The 27,727-nt window shown below is 45.0% G+C and overlaps 1 protein-coding gene across 1 annotated transcript; it reads left to right on the top strand.

The window, feature by feature from the left end:
• Positions 1-226: 226 nt before the first annotated feature.
• On the top strand, positions 227-27,198 carry RIGI (RNA sensor RIG-I). Its single transcript, XM_083718652.1, has 18 exons — positions 227-530; positions 1,894-2,022; positions 3,552-3,730; positions 6,444-6,594; positions 6,780-6,911; positions 7,821-7,928; positions 9,514-9,664; positions 11,763-12,021; positions 13,087-13,249; positions 14,482-14,583; positions 15,724-15,881; positions 17,551-17,686; positions 18,867-19,015; positions 20,051-20,141; positions 20,310-20,480; positions 21,855-22,006; positions 24,182-24,328; positions 25,819-27,198. The coding sequence occupies exons 1-18, from the start codon at positions 425-427 to the stop codon at positions 26,116-26,118; spliced, it is 2,784 nt and encodes a 927-aa protein (XP_083574778.1). The 5' UTR covers positions 227-424; the 3' UTR covers positions 26,119-27,198.
• Positions 27,199-27,727: the final 529 nt, after the last annotated feature.

The raw sequence follows: 27,727 nt of genomic DNA, 5'->3' as shown, positions 1-27,727 counted from the left end.
GGACATTTGCCAGGTGTGATTGCAATTTGGGGAGGGAAGAACCCCTTTTCGAAACGCAGGGTGCGCCCCCTTCTTGGCTGCCACCTTCCCTGCCCCCGCCGCCGCCGCCCACACGGAGCAACCGCATCCCAACTTTCGGTTTCCAGTTCGTCACTTTCGATTCGTGCTTTTTGCCGGCGGGGCTTCCCTGTTCTTCCTCGGCCCGTCAGCTGACTTCGAGGAAATGCAGGCACGCCCCCCTCTATAAAGCGCGGGGTCGCGGGACTGTGCGCGAGCCAGTGGTGGAAGAAGGGCTCGCGTTCTGCCGCTGGCTCCGGAACTTGCAACCTTACGCAGCCTTTTTTATTTTGCAATATTTAATTTGCGCTAGTCGCGCTGGTGGAGGAGGAAACGCGCTTGCAAAAAGGGCTGGAGAGAGATCGGCATGAGCGAAGAGGAGAAACGGAGCCTGCTCTGCTATCGGCATTATATCGTGGAGACGCTGAAGCCTGCCTATGTCGTGAGCTACATGAAGGATTGGCTCAGCGATGGTGAGTCACTTGCAAGATGCCTTCTTTGCCTGCCTTTCCCGATGCACTTACTGGAGAGCAGGAAGCTGCGATGGTATTATTATTATTATTATTATTATTATTATTATTATTATTATTATTATTATTTTATTATTTATATCCCGCCCATCTGGCTGGGTTTACCCAGCCGCTCTGGGTAGCTTCCAACAAAATTAAAATACAATAGCCTATTAAATATTAAAAGCATGGATGCTGGTCTGTTGGACTTGGGCCAGGAAGATAAGGCATCTTCAAATTAAGTGTGTATTATTATTATTATTATTATTATTATTATTATTATTTTCTCCTGATTTTAAAACCTCTAAGAAGGTTTTAAAAAAGTATCAAGGGAGCACACTAATTGGTTGCTAGAGGAACTCACTGCTGCAGGATTTGTTGGGGGCCACTAGCTAGCTTTTATTTCTTTATTTATTTTAATTAGAGTTTATAAAGATAAATACAAAAATTATTGTCACATATCTTTTTTTCCTTCTTTTTTTTGGTCCAAACTGAAACATTAATCCAGAGGCAGAAAAGGGAAATAAAAGGGAGGGAGAGAGATAAGGAATAATAATAATAAAAAAGAATTAAAAGAGAGAAAGAGAAAAAAGATGATGATAATTTTATTTGTACCCTGCCCATCTGACTTTGTTGTCCCAGCCACTCTGGGCAGCTTCCAACATATTTAAAAACATTACATATTAAAAAGCTTGCCTATAGAGGGCTGCCTTCAAATGTCTTCTATCAATCAATCAAAATCAAAATGTGTATTCGGCTTTACGCCCATCATGAAACACAACACAACAAAACAAATCAATAAAACAGCGGACTCGTACAAACCACAAATAGAATAACACAATTCACAACTCACAAGGACAGATATTAGCCATTCATAAGAAAAGTTTAAGATTAAGATTAAAAATTTTAGGCATTACACTAAAATCAATATCTGATGACAACCCGAATGTCTTCTAAAAGTCAGATACTTATTTATTTCCTTGATATCTGGTGGGAGGGCGATCCACAGGGCGGATGCCACCACCAAGAAGGCCCTCTGGCTGGTTCCCTGTGGCTTCACTTCTCATAGTGAGGGAACCACCAGAAGGCCCTCAGAACTGGATCTTAGCTCACAACCCTCAGATTAAGAGCCTTATCCTCTACCAACTGACCTACCCCTGATTTCATTCTTCCGCTTGCTTTTAGAGATGTGGTAACTCTTCTTCAATCCTTGAGAAGCTTCTGAAATGAAGTAACACTGCCTTTCCTTTCCTTTTCTTCTTCTTCTTCTTGAGATAAGATATTTACTGCAAGAGTCACTGACGCCTGTCTTCTGACTTCATTCCAGAGACTGTGGAGAGAATCCAAAGTCATAAGGAGAAGCCCACCACTGCTGCGGGTTTATTTCTTGACTCGATTGTAAATCTCACGGAAGAGGGATGGTTCCGTGGATTCTTGAACGCGTTGAATACAGCAGGTTTGAGTGTGTTGTAAAAATTTCAAGTTGCTTGATTGTGTGAGCTGCGTCTGTTAAAATTATTAGGTGCTTCCTGCACCCAACATTGGTTTAGCAAAGTGGTAGTTTGTTTCTTTTTTTATATAATAATTCTTATTAGTTTTCAATAGCAACAATCCAATAATAGCCTCGTTATAACAATACCAAACTCTGATAATGAGCTGAAAGGACCCTCTCCTCATGGGATCCTGCCAGTGCCGGATTTATATATAAGCTAAACAAGTTATAGCGTAGGTCCTCACGCTCATGAGGGCCCCCCCCAAAAAAATTTTTAAACGTGATGTACATTTCCAAAATATAAGATAAAAAACAAATAAAATCTACATACAGCAGTGCTTTGTGTTGTGTAGGCTCCTATGATGCAAGCAATGGGCCCCGCCTGCTAGCCTGTTCCCTAAAATATCACTGGTTTGTTCCTTTCTATATATAGGGTGCCTAGTATGCATTTTATGATAAAATGCATATTTTGTTCTGTGCAAATGGCTTTAGGTACCTATTAGGTCCATAAAGTACCATATAGCATATATTCAACACAAAAAACAGCGACAATTTGTTGTTGACAAAGGACAGCTGGACATATAAAGGGCCCCATTACCTTCACTAGCTGAGGGCCTCATCAAACCTAAATCCGGCCCTGGGTCCTGCCTGTGTCTATCTACTATTTTCAAAGAACTTGCTTGCAGCTGCCAAGGGTGATTTCTGCATGAGAGCAGGACAGGCTATCTTCTCCTGGTCAATTGGGCTCCCCTGTGAAATCCCCACTTCTAGCTGACGTTAGCTTCAGTGTACAGTGGTACCTCGGGTTAAGTACTTAATTCGTTCCGGAGGTCCGTTCTTAACCTGAAACTGTTCTTAACCAGAAGCACCACTTGAGCTAATGGGGCCTTCTGCTGCTGCCACGCCACCGGAGCACGATTTCTATTCTCATCCTGAAGCAAAGTTCTTAACCTGAAGCACTATTTCTGGGTTAGCAGAGTCTGTAACCTGAAGCGTATGTAACCTGAGGTACCACTGTAGATGCAGGACTTGGCGGTCAAGCGGTGGCTGCAGTGTGCTTTTGGAGATGGCCTATTTTACAAGCACACGGGCAACATTGTCTCTCCCCTTTTCTTTTCCTTGTTTTGCGGTACATGTGGTAAAATAAAAGGGATCTCTCAAAAGAGAATCTAGCCGTTGCCCAGTGGTTGCGAGCCAGCATGGAACCAAGGCTGAAGCCAGACATATATTTGAAAAACACTGTGAAAATGTTTTTTTTAAAAAAAATTTTAAAATATATATTGAATTTGCCGCTAGCTCACCATCGCCATCTAGTGTCACATTTGTATAATGCACTTAAAACGCACTTAAAATGTTATATTTGCAGCTCAGTCCCAAGTGTCTTGAATGCTTTATTCCTGACAAAGGAAAGAAGTTGTTGCTTCGTCGAACCACACCTTTTCTTGGACGTTTTATCCAAAGCTATACATTTCCTCCCCCTCTTGTTTCTAAAGGTTATACCGGCCTCCGTGAAGCCATTGAAAATTGGGATTTTGAGAAGATTGATAAGCTGGAAGTTCACAGGAAGTTGCTGAATCGAATTCTGCCCTCTTTGAGGGAAATTGATCCGGCTCAGATACTACTCCACCTGAATGATTGCCTCCTACATGAGGAGTTTGAAGAAATTCGACAGGTATTACAGTGGTACCTCTCCTTACACGCACATCTGGTTATGTTTCCTTCAGGATACGCATGCGGCAAACCCGGAAGTATTTTTCCGGGGTTTGCAGCATGCGCAGAATAGTCACCTCTGGTTGTGAAAACCTCAGGATCCAACCAGAGCTCCGGAACAGATCTCGTCTGCAACCGGAGGTATCACTGTATTTCAGAACAGAAAATATTTGGTAGGCAGAATTTATGGACCCCAATAAGCATGCCTTTATGTATAGCAGAATTGTGTCCCTCCAAGAAACACTTAAGGACCCGAGTGGCGCAGTGGGTTAAACCACAGAGCCTAGAACTTGCCGATCAGAAGGTTGGCGGTTCGAATCCCCATGACGGGGTGAGCTCCCGTTGCTCGGTCCCAGCTCCTGCCCACCTAGCAGTTCAAAAGCATGTCAAAGTGCAAATAGATAAATAGGTACCGCTCCGGCGGGAAGGTAAACGGAGTTTCTGTGCACTGCTCTGGTTCGCCAGAAGCGGCTTAGTCATGCTGGCCACATGACCCGGAAGCTGTACGCCGGCTCCCTCGGCCAGTAAAGCGAGATGAGCGCCGCAACCCCAGAGTCGGCCACGACTGGACCTTACAGTCAGGGGTCCCTTTACCCTATACCTTTAAGAAACACTTATTCAGCCTTGAACTGATTTGTTTTTTTTACAAATGAACCAGGGAATTGGGTCCAAGCTTCCAAGAAGGAGGAGTGGCTTTGAGCCACAGAACCTCCCATTTTTGAGCTGCATTGCCACGTGTTTTTTTCCAGGAGCAACCCCGCAGAACATAGTAAGACTTATTTCTGAGTAGGCATGCTTAGGGTCATGCTAGAAATGTTTGAAGTTGCACCTTGAAGTTGTTTGAAAATGCACCTGTGTTGACAAACCCCCACTCCTGAAAACAACCCAGGCTTGTATCTCAGATGAAGCTTTCGTTTTTTGAATAATAAATGTTCAGAGTGGTTTTTACAGTTATATCAAAAATTACCTATTTGGTTATCCTAATTAGGGACGCGGGTGGCGCTGTAGGTAAAACCTCAGCGCCTAGGACTTGCCGATTGCATGGTCGGCGGTTCAAATCCCCACGGCGGGGTGCGCTCCCGTCGTTTGGTCCCAGCGCCTGCCAACCTAGCAGTTCGAAAGCACCCCCGGGTGCAAGTAGATAAATAGGGACCGCTTACCAGCGGGAAGGTAAACGGCGTTCCGTGTGCTGCGCTGGCTCGCCAGATGCAGCTTCGTCACGCTGGCCACGTGACCCGGAAGTGTCTCCAGACAGCGCTGGCCCCTGGCCTATAGAGTGAGATGAGCGCACAACCCTAGAGTCTGTCAAGACTGGCCCATACCGACAGGGGTACCTTTACCTTTATTAGAAATACATAGACAGATAATTATGAAATTATTGTAAGGTTTAATAAGTTAACTGATTATATTTGGACAGCTTTTCTGCTGTACTTTACTGGAAGAAGAAAAATAATCATTTCCTTAGTAACAATTTAAACCATTTATTTAACAAAAACAGTAACATTATAGCATATGTATCCATGTTTGTTAACTGATGTGGTTAAACATGGGGGGGGGGACTTAGACTGAGTTTTAGCACACATGCCAAACTTAAAATAAATCCTTATTTCCTATAGTCTTTGGACTATCATGTAACTTAAATAGAAAACTATCTTTAGGAAGATTTTCCTCCAAAAGCATTTTATTTTAAAAATCCAATTTAAATTTTTAAAAAAATCTGATTTTTAAAAAATTATTTTTTAAATCATTGATTTTTATCCACCCTGTTTAATTGCTACTTGGCCAGTGTAGAGTTATGAAGCAGACCTGAAAAACATTAAAATTGTTGCCGAGCAAGTACACATTCCAGCTAGTTGGAAGCATTCAAAGAAGTTGTGGAACAGAGTCGCCAAGGGGTGTGACCCATTGAGAGTTGCAGGGGCTGGATAGAGAGGTCTAAAGACCTGCCTTTGATACCCCCACCCTTCCCCAGGCCTGATGATCCCACCAATGCTATAGAGGATGTACCGTATTTTTCGCTCTATGGCGAACTTTTTCCCTGCTAAAAAGTAAGGGAAAATGTGTGTGCGCCTTATGGAGCGAATGCAGGCTGCGCATCTATCCCAGAAGCCAGAACAGCAAGAGGGATCGCTGTGCAGCGATCCCTCTTGCTGTTCTGACTCCGCTTTGTTGGAGAAGAAGAAGAAGAGTTTGGATTTGATATCCTGCTTTATCACTACCTGAAGGAGTCTCAATGCGGCTAACAATCTCCTTTCCCTTCCTCCCCCACAACAAACACTCTGTGAGGTGAGTGGGGCTGAGAGACTTCAAAGAAGTGTGACTGGCCCAATGTCACCCAGCAGCTGCATGTGGAGGAGTGGAGACGCGAACCCGGTTCCCCAGATTACGAGTCTACTGCTCTTAACCACTACACCACACTGGCTCTCAGTGCTGGAGAGGCGCTGTGCAGAGAGGGAGAGCTGTGCAGTGCCCCTTCAGCGAAGCAGGAGGAGAAACGGAGCCCCTTCCGTTTCTCCTCTTTGCTGGAGCGGCGCTGCGCAGAGAGGAAGAGAATGTGTTTTTTTTTCTTGTTCTCCTCTAAAACTAGGTGCATCTTATGGTCGGGTGCATCCTATAGAGCAAAAATGTGGTATATTTGTTCTCTTTCTCTCTCATGCTAATAATTTGTCTTGCAGGTTAAAAGGAATGAAGGGAATGCAGCGGGTATGAGGAAGCTTGTGGAATGCCTCTGTAGGTCGGATAAGGAAAACTGGCCCAAGACCTTCCAACTGGCGTTGGAGCAGGCCGAATTTTACGACCAAAGCGAACTGTGGAATTTGAATGAAGGTAACCGGGCAAGTGGTCGTTGGGCCATCTTTAGCCCTTTTCCAGGCCTTCTCAAAATGGGGAGTTGACCCACATGCATGTTGAGGTGAGGATGTCTATGCCAGCTCACCCCACCCCACCCCAGTTCAAGACCAAAACAACCATTGTGTGAATGTTCAATACCTTTTCTTTTACCCCCTGTTCAGGTAGTGTCGACAACACCTGTGTGGAAATGAGAGACGAAGACGAGGGAGCTTGTGCTGTTGATATCAATATACAGTTTTCTGAAGAAGCCGAATCGGACAATATGAGCTCGAGTCCGGGTTCCTCGTCGTTGGGTAAGACCACCAGAAACCGTGTTAGCATCCGTATAAGAATCTGCATCCTATATTTAAATAAATGTAGAAAGGTAAAAACATTCTCATTAAAAGTCTTCGGATAACCCTACTAGTGTTGTTGTTAATCGCTTACCAAAATTTTTTAAATATTGTGTAAATTTACTCCAGTCTTTTGGAAGACTTGATCGTTCTGGTTTCAGATTTTTCCCATCAGCTTTGCCAGTTCCGCAAAGTCCATCATTTTCATCTGCCACTCTTCTTTCGTTGGTACTTCTTTTGATTCCGTTTTTGGGCTAGAAGGGTTCTTGCCGCTGTTACTGCATACATGAACAGTCTTTTATCGTTTTTTGGTCTCTCTTCACCTACTGTACCCAGTAAAAAGGCTTCTGTTTTTTTAACAAAAGTGTTTTTAGACATTTTCTTTAACTCATTATATATCATCTCCCTGTAAGCTTTTACCTCTTTACAAGTCCACCACATATGGTAAAGGATACCTTACTTTTCTTTACATTTCCAACACTTCTTAAATCTTGTCCTATACATTTTAGCAAGTTTGATGGTGTTAAATACCATCTAGACATCATTTTCACCACATTTTCTGCATGCAGTAAAATTAATACCTTCATTCCACAGCCTTTCCCAAGATTCTAACTGAATATTATATCCAAAATCTTTAATCCATTGTATCATCACCCCTATTATTACAGCCTTTAAACAGCTATATATAAACGATTGTATATAAACGTCATATAGACTAAAAAAGTAGAGGCGCAGGCCTGAAAATAATATTGGGATGGAGGGCCATGGCTGAGGGTTGCTTTAGCACTTGTAAGTGCAAGGTTTGTATCGTTACATAAATAGATAACATGTCAGTTTTAAGAAGTGCTTCTCCCTTGCTTCTGTTCCTAGGTCCTCGGCCCCGATCTGTTTATGTTCCAAAGGAGGCCAGGAGTTACCAGACTGAACTTGCCCGACCTGCTCTCAGTGGCAAGCATACCATCATCTGTGCCCCTACTGGTAAGTTTATTAAATGGTAATAGCCAGCATTTGGATTGCAACGCTTTTCACATGTTCAGATTGCTTCACAAATGTCACAGTTGTTGCCAACACACCAGGAAGAAGAGTTGAGACAACCAAATGCAGACGAGTAGGTTATATTTCTTAAATATAATAAAGGTACCCCTGACCATTAGGTCCAGTCACGGACGACTCTGGGGTTACGCGCTCATCTCATTCTATAGGCTGAGGGAGCTCGTGTTTGTCCGCAGACAGCTTCCGAGTCATGTGGCCAGCATGACTAAGCCACTTCTGGCGAACCAGAGCAGTGCACAGAAACACCGTTTACCCTCCCGCCGGAGCAGTACCTATTTATCTACTTGCACTTTGACGTGCTTTTGAACTCGTAGGTGGGCAGGAGCTGGGACCAAACAACGGGAGCTCACCCCTGTTGCGGGGATTCGAACTGCTGACCTTCTGATTGGCAAACCCTAGGCTCTGTGGTTTAGACCACAGCGCCACCTACATCCCATTAAATATAATAATTTGAACCGATAAACTAGTCAGAGTGAATCTGTGTAACTGGATCAACTAAAGTCTGGGCAAGTGTTCATTAATAGATGGGGGTAATTTCACCTGGGGCATAGAAACTCTGGGTGACTAAGGGATGCACACGACCCAATGCTGCCTCAGGTAAGTGTTCCATTATTTCTGATATCTTCTCACCTTCCTGGACCACATGCCCACTAGCCAAATTGAAGGAGCAGCACTCCAACAAACATCACCCTGCAGTATGGAATAGGCGGGGGGAAAGAAGACCCCGGTCCATTAGGGTCTCCCCTTGGAAAACAGATGACTAGCCTGTAGGCCCACACCGCAAAAGGGTGGGGGGAGATGCCAAATAAAGAAGAGGGGAGAGTGTGGGGCAGAGCAAGCTTAAATAACTTGTCACCACCTTTCCCCATTGAGCGAAATCGCCCATTGGGCCATAACATTTCCCCCTGGGGAGATACCACCTCTCCTCTTCTTCCTGGGGAGGAGGGGTGTGGCAAATTTATCCCACCCACCCAAAAATGGTGGAAACAGCACTATTACAATAGCCTTAAAAGGCGTAAACTATCCCCATGTTCCAGCTGGGGAACTGAAGTTGTAAGTTCATGACTGTATTGCTATTTATTTATTTAATGGAGGGAATTTGAGCAGTATACAATCATTAAGATGTGTAAGCACCTTATAGAAAATACCGGTTGGCTGGCATCTGTCTCGGGAGATGATGGATGACTGCACCGTGGGGCCAAAGCCATTTAGAGCTTCAGAGGTCAGCGCCAACACTTTGAATTGTGCTCGGAAATGTACTGGAAATGTACATATCTGGATATGTCTGGGGTAGGAGCTGAAATTAAGAGACTTGCCCTCTCCTAGTCCAAACTCTGAGCCAGGGGATCAGGTCCTCTATTGGTACATACAATACAGTCATCTCCTAGGCAGGTGGTATGGAAGTTGCAGAAAGGTATAAGGCCATTTTGGTTCATTCCAGGAGCAGTGAGATGCTTTTGCTTTGCAAATCTATCCAACTGGCCCTGTCTTCTGCATTCTGTCTTCATAGGTTCTGGGAAGACTTTTGTGTCTATTATGATATGTGACCATCACCTCCGCAACATGCCTCCTGGACGGAAGGGGAAAGTGGTCTTCCTCACGACTAAAGTCCCAGTATATGAACAACAGAAGAAAGTCTTTGAGGAATATTTCAAGGGAAAGTACGACCTTAAGTCCACCTATGTAGTCGTTGAGCCTTCTTGAACCCAAACGATTAAGAAAGAAAAGGTTTTTGTATATAGATGCTATACATAAAGATGCTTCCTAATTTTCTTTCCATTGAAATGGGTGCCCTGTCTCCTCCAACCCCAGATGTCTTCCTACCTTCATTGCAAGGAAGAGATTTATCTCTGTGTCAGATCTGCAATGCCTGGCCATGCAAGGGGGAACCAATCCACAATTTAACTGGGCTCTGCTACCTAGGGTTGACATCGTCATTCAGCTGCTTGGTCCAGCTTCTGTCAAAACATCATATGAAGCCAGGAATCCTCCTCTATAGCAAGGGCTGAAGGCTACTGGTCCCCAAGCCCTGCGGCTGAGAGAGGGGCACAGAGCTTCTTGTTCGGACCATCTGCTGTCACTGCAGATGACCGAGAAGGAGCACAGGCAGTCACCAGCGGCGGAAGCCACCACATAGAACTGCCTGTGATTCCCAGCTTCCTTGCTGGCCCTTCCATGTGGCCTGTCTGTCTGCTCTGTAAAGCTCCTGTGAAGGATCAGGTCCATTTAAATGGTAGGTGTCGAAAGGACAGAATGCACTGGTTTCGGTAAAACACGTGAGAGAAAATCCAGCAAGTGTTTTAATATACGGAGTATCGGACCAAACCAAAAGCTGTTGTTGTTCAGGTGGATTGAATGCTTAAAAAAAATATTTGACCAAAGCCCTTCAGAGCAGTCAAATGCTCAAACTCAAGAGTGGCTTGGGAGTGGTATGTGCTTGGCCTCTTGGCAGTGGCATTGCCACCACTTCCTGGCGCTCTCACTGGCACCAGTGGCATAGCCTCAGTTGCCAGTGCCCGGGGCAAGGCACAAAAGGGACAGGCCACCAAGGCTCATGGGCCCACTTCCTCATTTGACAGCATGCCACCATGCTTGCAGCTACCTGCTCCCATGCAAGGGGCTCTGTGGCAGCCCCAGGGCAGCAGTGACCCAGCACACACCACAGCGGTGCCAGCTGTGGTGCGAGAAGCGTGTGGCGCCAAAGGGGGCGGGCGGTGAGAGGGGGCTCTGCCCCAGCAGGGAAGGGACAGGCCAACTGCTCGCTTTCCACTTGCAGCCCACCCGAGTGCTCAGGAGACATGTGTTGCCACGGGTTGCCGGGCCGGAAAAGGGAGCCACCTCCAGTCTAGAGGCCCAGTTGCTCCCTTCAGAATTTGCACTCGGGGCGGCGATCCCTGATGCCTCCCCCCTCACTCCTGGTGAGCAGCAGCAGTGCCACTGTGAAGAGGCCAAATGTTTACTGCCAGCCCTCCTCACCAGCTGCTCCTGCTCAAGCCTTCGTTCTTCTAGTATTTGCCAATTGTGAATTGTGGCCTGGTGCAGCCGTTCTTTGACCAGAAAGAGTCTCCTTGTGTTGGATGAGCAGGCGCAGACAGTATATATTTACTACTAATACTACTACTAACAACAACAACAATAAAATTTTATTATACCCCACCCTTCCCGGTTCAAAAACCAGGCTCAGGGCGGCTAACAACAAATTTAAAACACTTTAGACTACTTAATTATAAAAGCAGCATAAAGTACAGTATAAAAACATGAATAACAATAAAAGTCAAAAATCAATTAGATAATCCCCAGGGCTAGCTAGCTGAATTGGTCCTACTTGGACCAGTGAGGAGGCCAGGGGAGAATTAGCTGTGGGGTCTCAAAGCGGGTGATCTTCATAAAAGGGGAGGGGGAGGGAAGAGAAGCGAAATAAAAGCTCAGGCTGAATTCAAATTAAAGGCCAGGCGGAATAGCTCTGTCTTACAGGCCCAACGGAAGGAGATTAAATCCTGAAGGGCCCTAGTCATTAATTAATTATTAATTAAACACCTGCCACCTTTTGATTTTCCATACATCTTCCCCCTTGCAAATTTCTCCTGGGGGTGCCAAATTATGAAACGATAAAGCAAAAGGTGGAGTGGGGACTTGGGCACATAGATCTTTCACACGGTGGTATTTTGAACACCTTCTCACGTGCCTTCAGACCTGCTGAGTGCCCAAGGTGAGCTCCTAGTGTTATCAACGGCGTCTGTCTCCCCCTCTCGCTTCCAGATTCAGTGTGGCAGGCCTGTGTGGGGAAAGCGCAGTGGGTGCCCCTTCGGATATGGTTATCGAGGCGAACGATATCACCATCATGACGCCTCAGATTCTCGTGAATTGCCTCAACCACGGAGAGCAAGCTTCCCTCTCGTCATTCACGCTGATGATTTTTGACGAGTGCCACAACACGACTGGGAATCACCCCTACAGCGTGTTGATGTCCAAGTACTTGGACCTTAAATTTGAGCAAGCCGCAACACCGCTACCTCAGGTGAGACGTGGTTTGGTCCTGGAGAAGGTTTGGGAACGCAGGCCAAAACAACCAAAAAAACCTTAGAGCTTTTTCCTGGGTCAACTATTAGAAGCTCAGAAGCATTGCATCCGTCTGCCAGGGAAAGTCAGGATGGGCGAAGTCAAGACTAGGGCTGCATGACAGATAGATGTTTTCAACATCGCGATATATCACCAGCTAAACATTGCGGATATGCTGCTATGTCACGGGGTCTGAAATAAGGATGGAACTATGTCGAGACATTAAGGGACACGGGTGGCGTTGTGGGTTAAATCACAGAGCCTAGGACTTGCCGATCAGAAGGTTGGCAGTTCGAATCCCCGCCACGGGGTGAGCTCCCATTGCTCAGTTCCTGCTCCTGCCCACCTAGCAGTTTGAAAGCACGTCAAAGTGCCGCAACCCCAGAGTTGGCCACCAATGGAACTAATGGTCAGGGGTCCCTTTACCTTTACCTATGTTGAGGTATTACCTAGCTTCACAGTTTTTCCCACATTGTGATGGTTTTAGTGTAGCGCGCGCACACACACACACACACACACACCATGATTTGCAATATATTGCCAGGTCAAAATTCATGAAACCCATATCACGCCAAACTGGTTTTGGACAATATATCACATACAGTATATCACGCAGTAGTCACAACTGCTTTTATAGATCAGGCCCGGGGTCAAACGCTGCCCTTCAGCTTCTCTGTCTGGTCACAGAGACTCTTCTCAGACCATACCTTTCCATAGAATTACCTCACACCTTCCTTGAGTGTTTCTGCTTCCTTGAAATGTCACCTTGAGCTTTGACAATGCCTCTCGCTTGCCTAGATGAAAGGATGGGTGGGTGGGTGTAGAAGCTAGCCTAGTGTGCAAAGGTCAAATCTGCATTAACCACCTCGCCCAGTTTTGTCTCAGATACATAAGCTAGGCGCCAAATGGCTCCTTTAACCAAGGTTGCATGTATGCATAAAGACGTGCAGTTTATAGGGACTAAACTTGCCACAGTTTCCACAGTTGCAGGTGTGCAAATAAATCAATTGCAACGTGTGCTCAGATTGTAGGACTGACGGCCTCCCTTGGAGTTGGCAGTGCCAAGAGCCTGGGTGAGACGGTGGAATACATTTGCAAGATCTGTGCCATGCTGAATGCCGAAGTTATATCGACAGTCAGAGAAAACATAAAGGACCTGGAGGAAGTTGTCTACAAGCCCCAAAAATGTTAGTAGACATCTTAGCTGTTGTCTTTTTGAAGGAATGTAGCTTCCATCCATGCTCATTAGAAGAAGACACCCAGGGAGATCTACTTACACGGTAAAGGAGATTTGACCTGAGCAAGGCTGGAGGGGTTTTTCAAGTTGCGGTATAGACCCTTGCCATCCCACTGCTCTTTTACATTAATGGCACTGGTAGAGGCTCAGTGTTGTGGGCAACACTGTGGAACACAAGGAACAGTGGGATTATGGATCACAGCCTGCAGATCATGCATGGTGCCATCCTAAATGGTACTGCTCTCTTCATACCTTCAGCCAAAGTTGCAATCCTAACCCCACTTACCTGGGAACCCCACTGAATTCAATAGGACCTACTTTGGAGTAGACCTGGGACTCAGCTACAAGAGTTTTTTAAAAAGCGTTTTAAATGCGTTATAACGCTGTGACACCAGATGACGCAGTAGAGGTAGATCCTTCAGCAACATGATTTCCCATTGTGAACTCTCCTGAATTATTATTTTTTTAATGTGTCTAGATCCTGGTTAGGATTGCACTATTATTATTACCCCACCCATTTGTCTGGGTTGCTCCAGCCGCTGTGGCGAGCTTCAAACACACATGAAAACATAATAAAATACCAAACATTAAAAGCTTCCTGATATAGGTCTGCTTTCAGGTGTATTCTAAAAGTTGTGTAGTTCTTTATCTCCTTGACATCTGGTGGGAGGGGGTTCCACAGGGTGGGCACCACTGCTGAGAAGGCCCTCTGCCTGGTTCCCTGTAGTGCCATTGATTTTTTTTGTCAATTTCCCTTAAAAAAGGGGGAAACATATTTTTGGGGGGAGACACAACTTTGCCCCTCCTCCCCAAAAAAAGCTCAATGGAAACTTTTTGAAATATGGCAACTCTAAGCTAAGGCCATTTTTACTTGTGATAACAGGATTGTGGTCTAATCTACCATGTCATCATTGATGCACTTGTGTTGTACTTTCTCCAGTCTGCCAGTTGGACATGGGAAAGTACCTGTGAATTATGGCTTCCCTACATGCATTGCAGGGGCTGGGCCATGCTTTCTAGCAGCAAAGGGAAATTGACATTGCATGTTGGTGTAAGAGAAAGTCCTCCCCGTTTTTGAAAGAACACATTTTCTGTTGGGGTGAGGACCCAAGTAATCATGAACGGATGATCTCAGGTTCCAGGTAATAACATATTGCTAATGTTGGTTCTTCTTTACTGCAGTGACTTGCCTTGTGAAGAAACGTCCCCAAAACCGCTTTGTCACCATTATTGCAAACATGATGTCTGCAACTGAGAGCCTAGCAAGAAAAATCTATGCTATAGGTAAGGGCCTGGAGCAGGATTAGGGATGCCATTCCTCTGCTACATCTATATGTCTTTGGGACACTTACGTAATGTCTTTGAAGTAGTCACTGTTTTCCCAGCTTTATTATAATGATTATGTCACTTCTTGTTGTTGTGTTACCATCACCAAGCAATTCACACATGATGATGATTTTTATTTTTATTTAAATTTTAAATAATTTTTATTAAGTACAAATTAGAAAACATACATATTTACAACGAAAGAAAATACAAAAGAAAAAGAAAATACATATAACCAAGGAAAAAAAATGGAGAATACTTTGTCTCTTTTCATATTTACAGTTATTTATACCTCTATAAAATGCTATTCACAATAAAGGAGTGAAATGAAAGATAAGATATCAGAAAAAAGAACAAAGAACAAAGAAAAAATAAAGAAGTAAAAGAAAAAGATCATAGGTGAAAATTTTAAAAAGTAGATAAGTATTCATTATACATAGCCGTTTCCCATCTATATTTATATTCAATTGTATAATTTCATCTTGTCCTTATCTACCTTAAATAAAGTGGGGTTTTTTAAAAGACTTCCACCATTGATGATGATTATTATTATATTTACATCCTGCCTTTTCCCAAGACCAGGAATTAAGGCAGCATACAAATAACATAGAAAAAGTTAAACTCTTAAAACAGTTAAATACATACATACACACACAGCTATCTATTTGTGCCTCTGGGGTGAAATCACACCGCAATGCTAGAGTGCACCCCCTCAATCTATATCTATATATTATTTATATCTATATATCTTATCTAAAGATTCACACACCGCAAGAGCACTGAGACTTAATGGATTAATTTCACTTTATAAACTATAAATAGTTCCTGTTTAGAAAGTGAATTCCATATCTAGGGTTACAAACACACAACATGCATTTAAAAGCAAATGCGTTCACCCAAAAATCCTGGGAACTGGAGTTTACCACCCACAGAGCCACAATTTCAATCGCCCTTAACAAACTACAGTTCCCAGGATTCTATGGGGAATTCATGCTTTAAAGGTACTGTGTGTATGCTCCCCGTGCCTCATTTACGTGGGTATCTTTTTACTGAGTTTGGCAACTGCATACCTGTTTTTCCCTCCCCTCCCCCCATCAGATGCTTTGTCTCACATTAAAAGTCAGTGTTTTGGAACCCAGAAATATGAGCAATGGATCGTTGATGTGCAGAAGAAATGCAGAGTGTTGCAGCTGCCAGACAAGGAGGAAGAAAGCCGTGTTTGCAAGGCTCTTTTTATTTACACAGAACACCTTCGGGTAAGTAGCCACTCTTTCCTCAGAAAGCCAGCCATTTTCCCTCTGCTCTGCGTCCAGGAATGAACAGAGGGATTTGTGTTTAGCCTGTCTCATTTGGGTTGATGTTACGATAGTCATTGATGGACTTCCACACTTGGTGGTCTTGAACCAAGATCACATATTCGTCTCCTTGAAAGCCATTTTGTCGTTCTGTGGAAGCTCTTTCCACTCAGTGAGCTATTACTCTTCACTGTCTTACCACACATACAGTTCAGGCAGTGTTTTCTGTTTGAAGAAAATTACCAAGTTCATGTGGTGAGTTTGCATCCACAAGCTACTTTAGGTGAGAGAGGTTTAAAGCAGGCCTGGCTTGGCCGCCATTTTGTGTCTTGCCAACCCGAAGAAACCTTACTAGGGGCTTCTGCTTTGTGGTTGAAGGACACAACTAAAATGTTCTTGACTAGCCCAGATGATACATGTTGAAGATTTCTTTTAGCATCCTTGAACTCTAATGAATGTGTCTTGCTTCTCTGGACAGAGGATAGAGAGAGATGTCAAAGTGCGTGTAAAAATGGCTGCTCACCCTTTCCCAGGTGGGCGACAGTTGTGACTCCCCTCGCTCCTAGCCACCATCCCAGGGCGTTCAGAGCTCACGTTGCCGCTTGGGTATCTGGGTTGGTCTACTAGGCAGGATTGCCCACCAATCAGAGACCCACCAGTCAGTGCCTCGCTGGTTGGCCGGACGTTGTCTTTCATGTCCAACTGGGCAGTGATGCATTTAAGCCAGCTGTGCTGGAGACCTCGGTGCAGGACAGATTGGTCAGTGGCGGCCTTGGGATGGTCACCCCTGTAGATCATCATCTCGGGTGGGCCAAAATCCACAAAATGACCCTGAAATGGTTTCTGCCCTCTGGCAGGAGACTGAAACAGACATACACCCAATGCCTGAGCCAAAGTTCCACCTACATCTGTAGTCAATAAAGTTGTGACCATTTTCAACCCAGATTGTTGTTTGCCTGAGTCCATTTTACCACTCCTTATTTTAACTACAGCCTGCGGGTCTGGCACCAAAACTAGCCTAGCAGGCAAAGGCTCCCAGTACATTTCCGAGCACAATTCAAAGTGTTGGTGCTGACCTTCCTTTAAAGCCCTAAACGGCCTTGGCCCAGTATACCTGAAGGAGCGTCTCCACCCCCCCATCGCTCAGCCTCTTCCGAGGGTCTTCTGCTGGTTCCCTCACTGCGAGAAGCAAAGTTACAGGGAACCAGGCAGAGGGCCTTCTCGGTAGTGGCACCCACCCTGTGGAACGCTCTCCCACCAGATGTCAAAGAGAAAAACAACTACCAGACCTTTAGAAGACATCTGAAGGCAGCCCTCTTTAGGGAAGCTTTTAATGTTTAATAGGTTATTGTATTTTAATATTCTGTTGGAAGCCGCCCAGAGCGTCTGGGGAAACCCAGCCAGATGGGCGGGGTATAAATAAATTATTATTATTATTATTATTATTATTATTATTATTATTATTATTATTTACTTTCGTTGCCCTCTGCACCACTGAAAGTTGTGTCGTTGAAGATTGTCCAGAAGGGACCTTGCTGCCCTCAGTCTGAAAAAGCTCCCCCTGCCTCTGTTTTAGCCCCTAAGTTGAATTATTGATTTCAAAAGCATTTGAAATTTCCTTTGCATCCAGAAATACAACGATGCCCTCATTATCAATGAAGATGCACGTACTCAAGATGCACTCGCTTACCTGAAGGAGTTCTTTAAGAATATCCGAAGTGGAGGATTTGATGAAATAGAGGAGAAGCTGACATTGGATTTTGAAGGTACTTCAAAGGAATACCCAGGGCTTTTATTTCATCCAGCACCTCTCTGTTGGGTGCCATTGCCAGTCTAAGAGAACGAGGCAGGCGTTCGTGAGGTGAGTACCGGCACCTCTTTTTCTAGAAAAATGGCGCTGGCAATACCTCCTTTCCTGGTGGAGATGTAGTAGCCAATTGTGTAAGCAAGGAAAGGTAAGGTAAAGGTAAAGGACCCCTGGACAGTTAAGTCCATTTAAAGGTGACTATGGGGTGCAGCGCTCATCTCGCTTCAGGCCGAGGGAGCCGGCGTTTGTCCACGGACAGCTTTCCGGGTCATGTGGCCAGCAGGACTAAACTGCTTCTGGTGCAACGGAATACCATGATGGAAACCAGAGCGCACGGAAACACCATTTACCTTCCCACTGCAGTGGTACCTATTTATCTACTTGCACTGGTGTGCTTTCGAACTGCTAGGTTGGCAGGAGCTAGGACAGAGCAATGGCTGCTCACCACCACAGATTTGAACCGCTGACCTTCTGATCAGCAAGCCCAAGAGGCTCAGTGGTTGAGACCACAGCACCACGAGGAGTGAAAAAGAAGCAGGGAGTAGCCAAGCTGCCTTAATCCTTTGCTGATGAAACTCTTAGAAGGTTGCTGAGATAATAAAACAAGATCACCTCATGGGTCCTGCCTGAAGTTTTTGGGTGAAATACAGAAAAAAATATTTGTAAGTTGCTTCAGCTCAGGGCAGGATTTAGGTTTGATGAGGCCCTAAGCTACTGAAGGTAATGGGGCCCTTTATATGTCCAGCTGCCCTTTGTCAACAACAAATTGTCCCTGTTTTTTTGTGTTGAATATATGCTATATGGTAATTTATGAACCTAATAGGTATCTAAAGCCATTTGCACATAACAAAATATGTATTTTATCAAAGTATATCCAGTTTTTTCCCCTTTCAATTTTTTGGGGGCCCCCAAGAGAGTGGGGCCCTAAGCTATAGCTTGTTTAGCTTATACATAAATCTGGCACTGCTTCAGCTAGTCTGGTTTTTTTTTTTTAAAGAGAAGTAACTAAGCAAGTATTATAGAGAAGTAAAAGAAACTAGCAATGGTCTTGTGTACTAGATTCTGCCTTTTTCTTCAGGGGCGGGGGGTATGATCTCTCATATATCACACACATGGAGATAAAACTTTTTTCTCTGCAGCTAAATTGCCAGAGCTGTGTAAAGATGCTCAGGATGAATCCAATGAAAATCCCAAATTGGAAAGGGTCACTTTTATTCTGGAAGAAGAATACCGCCTCAACCCACAGACACGGACTATTCTCTTTGTGAAGACAAGGGCACTAGTAGCTGTAAGAGAACCTGTCTTAATAGCCCTAACGGGGCAATTGAAAATATCTTGTCTATTTATTCTGTTGTGCTTGGGCTTAAATATGAAACAATACCTTTGGCTTCATAGCCAGTAAGTTGTTTTTATGCAGCTTACAAAAATAAATTAGCTATGTAGTAAAATAATCGCGACATGTCAACATAAAACACACCATCCAAAAATAATTTTGTTCTGCTGTCTCTTTTCATCAAGAGTAAAATGGCGAGGTTAGGAGTGAAGTATTAGCTTCTCTCTGTTTGAAAGGATGGATGAGTGCCAATTCAATGTGACATGAATGAGCAGGACTAGAAGCTCTGCCCTTCCTGTGTGTCTGGGAGGAGCAGTTTGGAAACTTGGAAGTTTAGATTACCAATAGCTTTCTATGCTGCCTGTAGGGCTGGTTAAACAACCCATCTTAAGAAATTATGGTTTGTAGGTGGGTTATTTGAAACAAACAACAGCTGACATGTTTGTTTGTTTGGATGGCATAGCAAACCATGGTTAGCAAACCATGGTTTGCTGTGTCATCCACACAAACAAACCATGGTGAGCAAACCACGGTTAGCCAAAAGTTGAAACAGAAGCTTCTGGACTCCTGCCTGTGCCACAGGAGGGGAGAGGGAAGAATATGACCTTAGCTAGGCTCTATCCCGTTTGTGAACATCACACTGAATTGTGGTTCAGCATGATGTGGCCTGAGTGTGTCAGTGACACTGGGCTTTCATGCAGTGTCACCGAAAAAGGACCTGTTGGAGAGGACCTTCTCAAACTGCCCGGAAGGTATATGCTTCATTTCAATCCTAGGACAGTTTTTCCTGCCCTACGTATTCAGTGCTCTGAATTATTTTAAGATAGTGACTGGTTAGTGAGTTGAAAAGAACGCTGTGGATTCCTTACAGAATATCTGCCCCAAAATGTTGAGCATCTGTTTGTGTAGATATATGTGGGAGTGTGGCCTAAAGCTCAGTTGAATCAAAGATTGGGTGGAAAGAAATTCTGAGACCAATAAATTTTACAGGCATTGAAGAACTGGATAGAAGAGAACCCCCAACTTCAACACCTAAAGCCAGATGTATTGATGGGCCGTGGAAAAAGAAATCAGCAAACAGGTAAGGGAACTTTGCCTTTTACTAACTTTGTTGAGGCAATGCCAATTCAGAACACCACACTATTTAGAACGGTGAATAGCAATGCCCTTGTTAAGGGCAGTGCCTGTGTTAATAGCTTTCATTCTGTGGATAATTTTTATTTTTCTTGGTCAACTTTTTTTTTTAAAGGTATGACACTCCCAAATCAAAAAGGTGTCTTGGACTCCTTCAAAACTGATGGGGACAGCAAGATGCTCATAGCTACATCTGTTGCCGATGAAGGGATAGATATTGCTCAGTGCAACCTTGTTCTTCTGTATGAATACACGGGCAACGTCATCAAAATGATACAAGTCCGAGGTAGGTGGTGTAATTATTCCATGGCCCATAAGGCGGGATGGTGTCCCAACCGAGGGAGAGCTTATATTGCCAATTGTGCGGCTGCACAATACGTAGCAGGTTGTGCAAGCCTGGAAAGCAGGTGTTTCAAGAGTCTGTTTGTAGACATTGCCTCCGTCATGGAACAAAAAATGAGCTTATTGATCCTGGTATTGGTTTTGTTTCTGGTTTGCTTAATAGTTATTACGTTCTTAAAGTGTTTAGAGCAGAGGTAGTCAATGCAGGGGACGTGGGTGGCACTGTGGTCTAAACCACTGAGCCTAGGGATTGCCAATTGGAAGGTCGGCAGTTCGAATCCCCGCAACGGGGTGAGCTCCTGTTGTTCGGTCTCAGCTCCTGCCCACCTAGCAGTTCAAAAGCACACCAGTGCAAGTAGATAAATAGGTGCCGCTCTGGCAGGAAGGTAAACGGAGTTTCCGTGCGATGCTCTGGTTCGCCAGAAGCAGCTTAGTCATGCTGGCCACACGACCCGGAAGCTGTCTGTGGACAAATGCCGGCTCCCTCGGCCTATAGAGCGAGATGAACACCGCAACCCCAGAGTTGTCCACAACTGGACCTAATGGTCAGGGGTACCTTTATCTTTACCTTTTAGTCAACGCGGTGCCCTCTGGAAAGTGCTGGACCCCAACTCCCAGGAATCACCAACATCTGGTACTACAGAATTCCAGCAGAATTAAGTCTCTGCTTGGGCTGGGTTTCAATATCTGGTTTTCAGCATCATTATATATCACCAGCTAAACATCACAATATACCGATATATCATGGTGTCTGCAATAAGGATGGAGCTATGTGAAGCTTCAGGTTTTTCCCCACATCGTGATTTGTGCCTTCATAGCATAGCAGACACACACACACACACATCATAATTTGTGATATATTGCCAGGTCAAAAATAATGAAACATATCACGATATGGACATCAAACTAGTTGTGGACGATATATTGCCCAGCCCTAGTCTCTGCCAAATTAGATTACAGTCTTAATAGGCATGATGCTAAGGAAGAGGTGGGAAGAAAGAGAAGCAAGTTCAGAGTACAATGTGATCATTTGTAGATACAAGTATCTGGTAATCTAGCAAGTTAAACATTTTGGGCCCATAAAATGTTTGGGAATGTTTGTTGGAGGCAACCTGGAGGGTGGGGGATAGTGGGGCACTTGGAGAGATCAGAGCTCACCCTGCTCTACCAACTGAGCTGTCCCAGGGCATGTCATGTTCACTCTCATGCCTGGGCTTTCCTGCCCTTCTTCCCCCTCAAAGTGAGACTGGCAGCTGGTGTCCCTCCACCTTTCCTCGCTCTGTGCTTTCTAAACCTGTTTGTTCTGTGCCGCCTTCAGGACGCGGAAGAGCCAAAGACAGCAAGTGCATCCTTGTGACGAGCAAAAAAGAACAGGAGGAGAATGAGAAATATAACATCTTAAAGGAAGAGATGATGAACCAAGCCATCGAGAAAGTGCAGAAGTGGAATGAGGAGACATTTGCACAGAAGGTGCCTCCATTTTCATACTTTGCTTTCAAACAACAAGAAATAACCCTCCTATTGTTGGCCCCGTGAGGGAGTTCTGGAGCTCAGAGGCAGAGTACCTGAGAGAAGGGCAATAGCTGTCAACGTTTTCCTTTTTTTAAGGAAAATTCCCTTATTCTGAATAGGATTCCTTGCAATAGAATGGAAAAGTTGACAGCTATGGAGGCTCGGCGCAAAGGCTCAGCAGTGGAGCAAGCCATTCGGGCGCCTGGGGCGGAGCGTATGCCCTGTGCCCAGGGGCAGGGCCAGCCCCAGCCGCCCATGGGGAGGGGTGAGCCGGGGCAGGACGCTCCGTGGGGCCTCCAAGGAGTCTGCCTGCCTCCTCCCACTCAGCCGCCCTACAGCTTGTGGGGAGGCGGTGAGCAGACTGTTTGGGCAGTATGAAGCTTACGCGCGCCCAAGCCACTGTGTTTCTCCCAGGAGAGACGCGTGGCTCGGGCACACTGCAGGCCCCGCAGTGAGTGCCGCCTGGCGTTTTGTCACCCCCCTGAGTGGTGACACCTGGGGTGGCCCACCCCCACCACACACCCCTTCCTCTGCCACTGCAAAGGCCTGCCTAAATTTTGAATGTCTTTAAAAAGCTTCCATATGCCGAGTCAGAGCCATTGGCCCATTTAGCACAGATCTGGCCACACTGACGGGCAGTGTCTCTCCAGTAGGCATAGGCGATAATCTGGTTTTCAACATCCCAATATATCACACGAGATTGGGCGACTATATTGATATATTACCCAGCCCTACTCTCCTAGGTTTTAGGCAGGAGACATTTCCAACTCAGCCTGGAGATCCACCCTGGGAGATTCAGGATGTACCTTACTTTTCTATGTGTAAGATGAGGTTTTCGTATGTTAAAAGAATGTATAAAAACTGGGGTTGTCTTATACATGGATTGTGCATAGGGGGAACGGGGATTGGTTGCTGCCATGAGCAGGAGATTGTAAGCGGCTACCCGCTATCCATGGCTGCGTCAAGGGCTTTTGTTGATTGGCTGCTGCTGCAGCAATTGGGCGGGCTGCTGGAGGCAGGCAGTCAGACGATTGGTGGCTTCTGTGTCACGTGTGATAGGAAACATTGTTCAGTCGTGTGAGTGATTTTTGGCAATCCTCCCCACAAAAAAGCTCAACAACAAAGCCATTTCCGAGATCAGGAGGAGAGGGGGTTGCGGGCAGAACCCCCTCCCAGCCTCGCGGGGGCTGGCCCCTTGCCCCCGCGAGACCCAGGGAATTCCCGGGGCGGGCCTTCAAATCGGCCCGCCAATCTGCGGGCCGAGGAGGTGTGGCCAATTCATACTTAAGGCCGGGCACGCCCCGGGATCTCCCTCTTTGCCCCTCCTTCACCAACTGAGAAGTTTTCCCGTCCCACCCACCCTTAGGCTTAGTTAGGCATGGCCTTGCTATGGACTCCGGTTGGTCGCCGCATGGGGCCTGGTAGGAATTTTTCCAAGTTGGCACACTTGCAGCCTTTTGGTTTTTTCGCCTACCTCGTAGCAATCGTCACAACTTCCTGGTATTGGCGGTTAGGCATTGGCAGGGGTTAATTGTTATCCAAATGGACGGGAGGGGAAGGAACTGCCATCACCTTCCCCCAATGGAAGGGGTAGTCCGTTAGAGGACTCTGGGGGGCGTGGCCTTGTCCGCAACCTGGAAGGTAGGGCCTCGGGCACGCCCCCGAGCGGTGACACCCGTGGGATCCTAGTTGGCGTACTTCAACAGGACCCCCACGGCTTGTGTGCAACCCTTCCCGGTCACCATGCCGGGTAGTCAATAGGAGCCAATGCCTAAGGCCAATACCTTCAATTCTTTAATCAATAAAGTTGTGGCCTTTTACGCCCATTAACCTTAATTAAAGTGTCCGTGTCTTTATTTCACTTGGGGGGAGGGGACTTGCCACGCAATGGGCAATTCTCCCCCAAAAAAGCTCAACAACTATTTTCTTAATTCCAGGTCCCCAAAATTAGGGGGCGTCTTATACACAGAAAAATAGGGTAAATTGTGCTCTGCCCCATGGCCCTTTGTTGCATCATTCCCTACATTGAAGTGTTCTGCCCTCCGCAATAATCAGCAGTCTCCAGGAGTATTCCGGCTCCCCAGAGAAGTGGTTATCTCTCGCCCTCTGTTCTAACCACTCCTTTCCCCTTAGATAAGCGACTTGCAGAAGATACAGAAGAAAATTCAAGATTCCAAGAAGAAAGAGCCTCAGCCCAAGCTGGAGACGGGCAAGCGGAAATTGTTGTGCGGGAAGTGTAAAGCACATGCCTGTGATGTGGAAGACATCCGGGTGCTTGAGGTAAACTTACAGTGGGAATTCTTATGCATTATGCCTCACGGAGTGGGTTGTGTGTTGTTGTTGTTTTAACTAATTTTGTCATTTACAGATGAGGGCATGGGTGGTTAATTTTGCGTCACTTGTGCTTCTTCGTCTCAAACTGTGCAGAATGCACAAAAAAGCACACATTTCCTACAAAAAAGACAGAAAATGTTTGATTCCCGAATATGCTAAAGCTATCCAATATTAGAAGCACCTTCAGCGACCTGCTGCCCTCCTACATTTTGGACTCCCAGGTCCCCATCAGCCTTGGCCAATAGGCAGGGATGTTGGGAGTTGTAGCCTAGCCTTGGTTGGGTAGCACCCATTTTGGCTTCCGGTTGTAGAGGGATGCAAGTGAAATTCTGTGCACCAAATAAATGATACAGTCTTTGTGTGTTTTTGCCCGGGTCCCTTGCTGTGAAAAGCAGGCTCTATCTCATGTGCCCAAATGCTTTGAGGGGAGAACAAAAGGGATCCTATGCCTTTGTAAAAATGGATGACCATTTTAGTCAAATGACAAATGTAACCACAGCGGCTCTGTGGCTCATCTATATTGCTAAATTGCGAGTGAGGTGTTGCTTCTGCATATTTGTGATCAGATGGAGACATGGAGTAAGATTCTCAAGCAGGGCAAACGTGGTGAATAGAATACACTGAGGTCCAGTGCCGAGGGCCTTCTGGCGGTTCCCTCTCTGCGAGAAGTCAAGTTACAGGGAACCAGGCAGAGGGCCTACTTGGTAGTGGCACCCATCCTGTGGAACGCCCTCCCACCAGATGTCAAAGAGAAAAATAGCTACCAAATAAAAATTATTATTATTATTATTATTATTTATTTATTTATACATACCCCTCCCATCTGACTGGATTTCCCCAGCCACTCTGGGTGGCTTCCAACAAAACACTAAAATACACTAACCTATTAAACATTAAAAGCTTCCCTAAACAGGGCTGCCTTTAGATGTCCTCTAAAAGTTTGGTAGTTATTTTTCTCTTTGACATCTGTTGGGAGGGCGTTCCACAGGGCGGGCGCTACTACCGAGAAGGCCCTCAGAAGTGGCCTTGGCAGCCTGCTTGGGAGAACAGAGTGGTGTGTTTGTATGTGCACACACACATACACACAAGCCTATTGTGCAAAGGTACTATTGGTTGCTGTGCCCACTTTTGTCTCTAGCCTTGCCAACCTAAGCAGCCTGGCCTGTGGACCTCAAGGTGTTGCCCAGAAGGGAATGTGGCTCTTTGGGTGAAAACATTTCCCCACCTTTGTGCAAAGGCAAACCCCGTAAAAATATGGTTGCCATGTTTCAAGAAGTAAAATTCAGTTGGTGAGCTTCTTTTCCCCCCTCTCTTTTTTGGGGGGACATTACGAAAACGTTTTTGCTGCTTTTCACTCAAGGTGCAGACTATGCCTGTGTAGAACTAGTCCTAAATCTGGGCCGAATGTTGATGTAACTTGTATGATTTTCTTCTAGGTAGCTCACCACACTGTCATAGATAAGAACTTTAGGAACCGGTATACAACAAGGCCTCACAGCAAACCCGTCCACTGGGGTCACTTTGAGAAAAAAAGCAAGATATACTGCAGTGATGCCAAATGCCAGCATGACTGGGGCATCGCAGTGAAGTACAAGGCATTTGAGGACATACCCATAATAAAAATCGAGAGCTTTTCGGTACACGACGTGGTCAAGGGGAAGCAGGATTATTTCCGGAAATGGAAAGACGTTAATTTTGCGCTGAAAGAATTTGATATTGAAGAAATGTCCGATTAAAATGCAGAACGGGCCAAGCTACTTGTGGAACCTTTGTTCTGAACGAACAAACAGGCACCTTGCATTTTTACAGCTTTTAAAGGGGAAGGCTAACACTGAGTGCATCTGCTGTTAATAGCATTAAACTCTGCATTTTATCATTGCAATTACTGTAGAAGCTTCCTTTGACGTATTTTGTACTTTAGCGCTCTTAGGTGTTAGTCAGCATTGCTTGATCAAATGCCATTCTGTAAAACCTTTTTTAAAAAAAGGAAAGAAAAGGAAAGAAAGAAAGAAAGAAAGAAAGAAAGAAAGAAAGAAAACAAACAAAAGTTTGGTGGGTTGATTAGAATCTTAACAGTATTTACCACATGCACATTGAAGTTCTTAAGTAGATTAAACCTCTCTCCCAATCACATCTGCCGTGTGTTGCACTCTCTGTGATGGGTTGACAACTTCATGCACGTCTGGGAAACTGTAGCTGTTGCCTTACAAAGTTCACACAGAAGCATAATATTGCTTACTTTAATTCGCCTGTGGAAACAACTCGGAGGCTATTAAGAAGAAAAAGGATAACAAGAAGATTGAAAGATGGGACTGGTGAACACTAAAAGCAGCAGAAATATGAGATGATTGGACCCTACTGAACTCGAAGCATGGGAACTCCCAACAAAAAATTATAATTTGGCAAAATATTTGGACTTTATTATATGTATTGGTATAATTTGGAATAATTAATGTGATATGATTGGATTGTTAAATGGAAAACTTAATAAAACATTATTATTTAAAAAAAGGAAACTGTAGCTGCTGCAGCTGTTAGGAAGATAATGTTGTAATTATATCTGCATTTTCTTCTTCCAATAAGGGCAAGGAGGCATAAATGATGGTACAGCCTTTGTTTGTAACTAGTCCATAATAAGGTAGGTTGGATTCCTACGCAGCGAACAACCTTGGGCAAAAAACATTAACTCATGCATGCAAAAACGGGTTTCGAGTTCTCTACACTCCTTGTTCCAAATGCCGTCCTCGAGCTATTGTCAAGTCTTTCAAATAAAAGGAATTCTTAAAAATTAGTTAATTAAAGCCACTTTAAACCCATTCAGTCTGCGGCATGATTATTGCTCTAGGAATGTTAAGCTCTTTGCAGGTAAATGTGCTATCTAGGAAGGATCAGATTAGTTTTAGTCATTGGTAGGCAAACTAAGGCCCGGTGGCCAGATCTGGCCCAATTGCCTTCTCAATCTGGCCCGCAGACAGTCCAGGAATCAGCATGTTTTTACATGAATAGAATGTGTCCTTTTATTTAAAATGCATCTCTGGGTTATTTGTGGGGCCTGCCTGGTGTTTTTACATGAGTAGAATGTGTGCTTTTATTTAAAATGCATTTCTGGGTTATTTGTGGGGCATAGGAATTTTTTTTTTTTTCCTTTTCAAAATATAGTCCGGCCTCCCACATGGTCTGAGGGACAGTGGACCGGCCTCCTGCTGAAAACATTTGCTGGCCCCTGGTAGCATTTGGCCATTTTGACTTAATGGATCATTCAGAATGCTACTCCTAACCAAAACATGATTCACTGTACCTTAGGGTCTTCTATTTCAACCAAATACAAATATACGTTATGACAGG

Source organism: Podarcis gaigeae (genome assembly GCF_964106915.1).
Source record: "Podarcis gaigeae genome assembly, chromosome: 17".
Classification (NCBI taxonomy): Eukaryota; Metazoa; Chordata; class Lepidosauria; order Squamata; family Lacertidae; genus Podarcis; species Podarcis gaigeae.
This window is presented reverse-complemented; position numbering and strand designations above follow the sequence as displayed.